Source organism: Takifugu rubripes, chromosome 8 (genome assembly GCF_901000725.2).
Source record: "Takifugu rubripes chromosome 8, fTakRub1.2, whole genome shotgun sequence".
NCBI lineage: Eukaryota > Metazoa > Chordata > Actinopteri > Tetraodontiformes > Tetraodontidae > Takifugu > Takifugu rubripes.
The window spans coordinates 18992520-18999501 of NC_042292.1; the positions used below are offsets into that span (position 1 = coordinate 18992520).

Sequence of the window (6982 nt, forward strand, 5' to 3'; positions counted from 1 at the left end):
AAACACGAATAATGTTAGTAGCAGCGTAAAAGTTCCGATTAAAAGTCGTCGAAAAACCGACGACATCAACTTCCGGTACACGTCATCTAAGAGGCTGCGCGAGCGGAAGTCGGTGTCAGCGGCTCGGCTCGGTTCTTTCGCTGGAGATGGAGACGTTGTACAGTATCCCCTTCACTGTGCTGGAGTGTCCGAACATCAAGCTGAAGAAGCCGTCATGGCTGCACATGCCGTCGGCCATGACCGTGTACGCGGCCGTGATCGTGTCCTACTTTCTCATCACGGGAGGTAAACTCTTCTGCTAGCTACTAGCATGCTAATGGAAGTCTAGAATTCCCGTTCAATCCCACATCGATCGCGTGCGGAGGGACGCTGGCTGTGTTTATGAGGGGTCCGTTCTCGCGCTGGTTTTAATCCGTCCAAAAGTGCAGTTTAGCTTCGGAACGTGGGTGAAAACATCTCGCTTTGATTCTGGTGATTTCAGGCATCATCTATGACGTCATCGTGGAGCCACCAAGCGTCGGGTCAATGACGGACGAACACGGACACCAGCGGCCGGTGGCGTTCCTGGCCTACAGGTGAGGGTCGAGCGTCCTGTTGGACCTCCACCGGGTCCAACCGGACCAGTTGCTGGAACCGTGCACTGATCTCAGCTGACGTGTTTTCCAGAGTTAATGGGCAGTACATTATGGAAGGACTGGCCTCCAGCTTCCTCTTCACCATGGGGGGCCTGGGCTTCATCATCCTGGACCGCTCCAACGCTCCGAACATTCCCAAGCTCAACCGCTTCCTGTTGCTCTTCATTGGCGGCATCAGCGTCCTGCTCAGCTTCTTCATGGCCAGAGTCTTCATGCGCATGAAGCTGCCGTAAGAACCCCGTTAAACGTTCCGTAAACGCACCTGGCGGTCCCACACCCGTCCTAACGGATACATCTGACTTCCACAGCGGCTACCTCATGGGATAGGGAAGAACGCCGCTGCAGGGGGAGGAGCCTCAACAGGAAGTGGATGAGGAGCCCATCGGGAACGTGGAGATGCTGCGGATCAATAACGTCCCCTCAGTCACGATTAACTTCACTTTATCCCAGTTGGGTTAAAGAGAAACAGGAAGTGGTTTTCAGGGGTGTGGGGGGGGGGGGCTGGCTGATGTTTTTGTAATGAAAAGTCCCAGTTTTGTACCAGCGTGTGTAATAAACTCTGAGCTCATGATTGTGCGTCGATCCCGGTAATTTCGGACCAAACGTGCTGCCGCCTTCAGGTGTTCACTCACCTGCTGGGTTCCTGGTCAACACGTCACACAGCGCGAGGATGAAGTCAGAACGTGATCATTTAGGGGGGAAAGCGACCGCTGGGACGAGTTAACGCTGCTGTTCTCACCTCCGCCGCCAGGTGGCAGCAGAGAGGCGGTTCTAAAGAGGCCGCTAGGTGGCAGCAGCGCGCAGAGGTGGTCACCTGTCGACAGGTGTGACAGCGATCACTGGTTATCGCAGCAACACGTTGGGTTCAAAGGTCACTTTTGAGGATCCCATAAAGAAGATAGTGGAATGTTTATTCTGCAGTTGTTCCTAATTAAATGATTAAATTTAATCAAACAGGGTGAACGTTTGGTTGGTTTCTATTGTCTGAGGTTTTTCAACTAAAGCGACTTCAAACACGAATGAGCTCATTTCAAGCCGAATGCTAATGTTAGCGAAGGGCTTTGATCTCCTGCAGGGAGGGGCGACAGATTCCACAGTGCTAAACTTTAGCCCAAGTAGCTAGCAGTGCTAGCACACGTTTACACCACAGATACAGCAAATCAGCAGAAAGAGCAGCTAAGCAAGAGTAAAATCCTTTAATAAGGATTTTATAATTAAATAGTACTTTAATAATTAAAAGTCTTCACTGTTTACGACTAATTTAAAACCAAACAACGGATATTTGCCTCATTAAAGTCGGAGAAACCGTCAGAATTCCGCAACTGTCCCATTTCCTGTTTGTTATGGCCCCGACAACACGAGACGTTTCTCCAGTTAACGGAACATCGGAACGCTGGTAAATTATTGCTAACGCGCCGCGCGTGTTTGCCTCGGGCAAACCGGAACGAGATAGGACAGTGACCTCCATTCTTCCACCTGCGAACGTTCAGGGACGAGAGACAAAGTTTGCTGCTCGTTTATTCAGGAAAATCAAGTTTAAAAACTCTTCATTTAAAAGGAAAACCCTCAGAATTCTCTGGCTGTCACGTAAAAATCAGAAGCAGCGATCAGACGGCTGCTAGCTAGCAAGGCTAATCTGTCGGAGGTTAATCGGAGGCAGGTGTGATCCCGGAGTTTGTCTCCTTCCGGATGCGTTTGGGAGCGCTGGCTGGACGAGGAGCGCCGATCCCGTCGTGATGCTGCTGATGCTCGTCGCTCAGCTTCAGGTGCAAAAACACGACAAACAGGTTTATCCCAAATCACCGGCAGGAACGTTAGCGTAAAAGTGGCCGAGCAGGTTCTCCGAAGATGCTCACCGTCCTCTTGCTGCGATCTTTCCCGACATTCGGAACGTCGAGCGGCTTTAAACCCAAAACCTCCTCGAGTTCTGCAACCAACACACAGATTACCGCCGAAGTATCGGCGCCAGCGCTGACCCACGCCTAGCCTCCGCTAAAAGGGGCGGGGCCTGTACCTGTGAGGACGGGGTCCAGCTTGGCCGCCACCAGCTCGGCGTCCTCAGGCGTGAAGCACATGGGCGGCTTGAACTTGAGGACGTTGCGATGAGGTCCGTCGGCGCTGAGGAGGATCTTCTCTTCCTTCAGCCTGAAACACGAGTTTATGACCAATTTATTGTCATTTATCATCAGAATCGGATCAATAAACAAGAACTTTATCAGGTCAACAACAGATAAGACGTCGCACGTTGCTTCAGCCGTGTAGCACGCAGGCTAACACTCACTTATAGATGACTTCCTGAGCCTCCGCGGTTGCTGGCGTTAGCGTTAGCCTGTCCTTCACCAGCTCCACCCCAATGAAGAGGCCACGCCCCCTTTAGGAAGAGAAGAGGCGGAATAAGAATCATCCTCAAAGATGCCACGTCAGACCCATCTGCCCTCCCGTTAGCATAAGTGGAAAGGCTAACGGGAGCTGGCTAACCCACATCCAAACGAGAGGAAAAGCCTGACGAGCGCTAGCCTCTGTAGCTAAGCTAACAGCTAACGCCTCTGCTGAAGGTTCCGTGAAGCAGATTTGTCGTCGGGTAAATGTTTCGCTACCTGAACAGGTTCAAACCGGTTCTGGATGGTGGACCTTAACCTGAGGTTCCACAGTTTGATCGGCGGCTCGGAACCACTGACGGTTCTGCAACAATCTTTAACTCAGAGTCTCTGAACCGGTCCTGAACTGGGAGAAACCGCCGGAGGGTCCAGGGGCGAGTCCGCTCACCTGACGTCCCCGATCAGCGGGTGCTTCCGCTTCAGCGCCTCCAGCAGGTCGGACAGGTGCTGCCCCACGCGGACCGCGTTCCCCTGCAGGTCCTCTTTCCCGATGACGTCCAGGACGGCGAGTCCGATGGCGCACGACACCGGGTTACCGCCAAACTGAGGGATTTGGACCAGCGCAGAGGCACGGATGAGGGCGGAGCCGGGGGGTTGAGGGGGGTTCTGGTCTTACCGTGTTGAAATACTCCATCCCGGATGAGGCGAAGGCCTGCGCCACCTCGGCGGTCGTGACCACGCAGGACATCGGGTGTCCGTTTCCAATCGGCTTCCCCATGGTGACGATGTCGGGGACGAAGTCGGCGCCCTGAAGCTGGAAGGCCCAGAAATGGCTGCCAACGCGGCCGAAGCCCACTTGGACCTCATCGGCGATGACGACGCCCCCGGCCCGGCGCACGTGTCTGCGGACGAAGGGTCAGAGGTCACCGCTAGCAAACGCCTCCCAGAGAGGACGCCCGCCGTCTTTAAAGATCAAAGCTTTTCAAACGTCCCTTCCCTGTCAGCTGAAGCATTAGCTTAGATCAGGCATGGGCAAACTAAGGCCCGGGGACCACACGCGGCCCGTTAAACGTTTTAATCCGGCCCGCCAAACTTGAAAAATTAAATGAATAAACCTTGTTAATGTTAAATTTTCACTGCAATTCTGGTGTTTTCCCACTAGAAAAAAGACAGTCAGGAGGAGAGAGATGGTGATATCCTGAAGGATAACAGAACTTTCAGTGCTTTAAAATAGAAATGGTTATTAATTTTTTTTAAAAAGGCACATTTTATTCATTTGATTTTAAGTGTTTTAAGACTCATTCCAAAGTCAGATATTTTGTTGTAATGCTTCTCTTCATGTTCATTTGAAATTAAAGCACATGTTTTCTCCATATCCCAAGATGTGTATTTTTTCTCCAATGAGGTGAGGTTACCAAAGCACTCCATCCATCCATCTGCTCCTGGTCCGGCCCCTTTGTCAAATGTTAGAACCCATTGTGGCCCACGAATCAAAATGTTTGCCCACCCCTGGCTTAGATGCTACTGAAATAACTACGCGGCTAGCTTCACGGCGTTTGTACGTACGCTGCCACCTGCTGGAAGTAGCCCGCCGGGGGGACGACCTGGCCGCCGCAGCTCTGCAGGGACTCGGCGATGAAAGCGGCGATCTGAGCAGGAGACAGAGCGACCTAGCTTAGCTCCTCAGGCATCAGCATAACTGGGGTTAGCATGAAGTGTTGCTGTGTCTTGCGCCCACGCTGGCATTAGCCTAGCCTAGCGCACCTTCCTTCCTTTCTCGTGGGCCCTGTCGATTAGCTCTCGGACGTCGTCGGCGTACGCGGCGGCGGGGTCCGGGTGGTCCGCTCTGTACCTGCCTCTGTACACATCTGGACTTGGAGCCTGTGCAGAAGATTGGAAGAGATTCTGGATCTCTGGAGGCAGCAAGGGCAGCACCTGCGGCGGACATCCGGACTCTCCGAGAGGCTAGTTGATGCTAATCCTCCAGCACGACTGACACGAGCCTCTGAAGTCTGCTAATGTGTCCATCGCCTTGATTAGCTTCACCTGTCCCCAGGTAACCTCCTCCTCCACTGTTTGTTAGCATAGCTAGCTCAGATGCTGGGGTGTAAACAAACGGGTGGATCCTGCTGTGGACGGTCTGGTCTGGGGGGGGTCACCTGATCCACGTTTGAAAGGGCTAGCACCGCCGCCGCCGCCGCTAGGCTACCCACAATCCTGTGCGCCTCTCGCCTGCGTGGCCTCCACGTGTCATCGTGCTCGTTTCCGTACGCGTCTTCGCCCCCATTGGCTCACGGACACCCGGCACTCACGTGCACGGCGCCAGGAGCCGCACTCACCACGTGCACTGATGGGCGGAGCTCAGCGTCCGGCAGCTGGTGGTGCTTGTAGGGGCTGATGTCGATGAGCGAGGAGACGTGGCCGTGGTACGCGCTGCGGACACACACAGGCTGGAATCTGCTGCGTCCCGTGGAACAGAGCCGCCGTCTGGGGGGCGGAGCCACTTACTTTTCCAGGGTGATGATGTCGTCGTGGCCCGTGAAGTTCCGCGCCAGGCGCAGAGCCAGGTCGTTGGCCTCGGAGCTGCGGTTCAGAGGGGGGCAAAGGTTACGCGAGTTACTGAGTCACCACAGAACACACAGCTGAAGGACGGCGCCGACGCCTCCGCCGCGGCCCGAGGCTCCGCCTCCGCCACGGCCCGAGGCTCTGCCCCCCGCCGGCAGGCGACGCCTTTAATGACCCTCAGGCTGAATCGTGCATGAAGAGTTTACTCCGTGTTTGTTGAGACACGACAGCAGCACAGGCGCTAAAGGCTAACAGCTAAATATTTATGAGAGCGTTCGTAACGTAACCCCAGCTAGCCAAGTTAGCACTGTGCTAAAAATCCACAATTACACAAAACTCAGGGGGAAATGTTTTGGTGACAGTAAAGCTCATAAGCCCCGCCTCCACGAGGGTAGCATTTATGCTAAATTTTGAACCAGCATTAGCCTGTTAGCATGCAGCGCTGCTATGGAGAGACATGGTCCCCCCCCCCGCGGGTGAACCCCCCCAGACGCACCCAGAGTTGACGAAGTAGCAGACGGACAGGGCGGGCGGCAGCGTGGCCTGCAGCCGCTGGGCGTACAGCACCAGGTTGTCGTGCAGGAAGCGCGCGTTGGTGTTGAGCGTCCCCATCTGCTCGGCGCCGGCCTGCACCACATCTGGGTGGCAGTGGCCCACTGGGGGGACGGGCGGGAAGGAGCACAGGTTAGACAGCTGGCGGGACGAGGCCACGCCCACAAAACACCTGCAAGTCTGGCACAGGTCTGGAAGGTTGTGTGTGTGTGTGCGTGTGTGTGCGCGCGCGCGTACCGTGAGCCACGTTGTTGATGCAGTCCAGGTAGCGTTGGCCGTTCTCGTCATACATGTACTGACCTTTGGCCTTTACTATCTTTATGGGGTCCTGGCTGAAGAAGATCTTACAGGACGGCCTGCAGAGGAGCCGCGGCTGGAGTTAAACTACAGACTGTAGTAACTACATCCTGCACCAAATGTTAATTAACCTCCAATTAACCATTTACTAACGCGCCACCACCCACTTCAGGGCTCAACGCGTGAATTCTGCTGAAGGCCCTGAACGCCTCACGCGCTGACCCGTGACCCGCGCTGATTAACGTCTTAATTAATGACATGGTTCCGATGTGGACCTCCTCTCAAACACTCTGAGCGGCTCCTTCTTGCTTGAAAAAGTTTCTTTTGCGCCACATTCAACTGCGCGCGTTTGAATGAAACAGCGGCGGCTGCTGCTGCGTTCACGGACCTCCGTTCTTCACGCAACCGCCGGAAGCTCAACTCACCCGACGTGTTTCTTTCTCAGAAATAGCGTCTTGCTTTTGTCCAGTTTCTCCGCTGACATCCTGGCGAGCGCGCAAACACGCACTTTAACTCACACATGCACACACGCGCGCGCGCGCTATCCAACACACGCTTCTGTCCTGACTCCTGCACGAGCTCCATCCGCTGCTACAGGACTCAGCTGGCTTTTAT

At 54.5% G+C, this 6982-nt stretch overlaps 2 protein-coding genes across 2 annotated transcripts; one reads left to right on the forward strand and one right to left on the reverse strand.

The window, feature by feature from the left end:
• The first annotated feature begins 68 nt into the window (after positions 1–68).
• ostc (oligosaccharyltransferase complex subunit) lies at positions 69–1206 on the forward strand. Its single transcript, XM_003966965.3, has 4 exons — positions 69–285; positions 482–575; positions 667–864; positions 944–1206. The coding sequence occupies exons 1-4, from the start codon at positions 147–149 to the stop codon at positions 960–962; spliced, it is 450 nt and encodes a 149-aa protein (XP_003967014.1). The 5' UTR covers positions 69–146; the 3' UTR covers positions 963–1206.
• Positions 1207–2144: 938 nt separating this feature from the next.
• Positions 2145–6974, reverse strand: etnppl (ethanolamine-phosphate phospho-lyase). The gene is made up of 13 exons (XM_003966977.3): positions 6793–6974; positions 6308–6426; positions 6015–6174; positions 5462–5536; positions 5293–5386; positions 4718–4834; positions 4520–4602; positions 3630–3855; positions 3402–3556; positions 2917–3006; positions 2650–2780; positions 2492–2562; positions 2145–2395 (listed from the first exon to the last, which is right to left on the reverse strand). Exons 1-13 carry the CDS (start codon positions 6849–6851, stop codon positions 2282–2284), a joined length of 1494 nt encoding a protein of 497 aa, XP_003967026.2. The 5' UTR covers positions 6852–6974; the 3' UTR covers positions 2145–2281.
• Between the last annotated feature and the right edge of the window lie 8 nt (positions 6975–6982).

What these genes read in the sequence shown, in the direction of transcription:
- ostc (XM_003966965.3), top strand. Translation starts at nt 147, where the DNA reads ATGGAGACGTTGTACAGTATCCCCTTCACTGTGCTGGAGTGTCCGAAC. An exon ending in CTACTTTCTCATCACGGGAG is followed by an intron (nt 286 to 481) that starts GTAAACTCTTCT and finishes TGGTGATTTCAG; the next exon opens with GCATCATCTATGACGTCATC. An exon ending in GTGGCGTTCCTGGCCTACAG is followed by an intron (nt 576 to 666) that starts GTGAGGGTCGAG and finishes CGTGTTTTCCAG; the next exon opens with AGTTAATGGGCAGTACATTA.
- etnppl (XM_003966977.3), bottom strand. Translation starts at nt 6,851, where the DNA reads ATGTCAGCGGAGAAACTGGACAAAAGCAAGACGCTATTTCTGAGAAAG. An exon ending in GCTGGACCCCGTCCTCACAG is followed by an intron (nt 2,563 to 2,649) that starts GTACAGGCCCCG and finishes TGTTGGTTGCAG; the next exon opens with AACTCGAGGAGGTTTTGGGT. An exon ending in AAGATCGCAGCAAGAGGACG is followed by an intron (nt 2,396 to 2,491) that starts GTGAGCATCTTC and finishes TTGCACCTGAAG; the next exon opens with CTGAGCGACGAGCATCAGCA.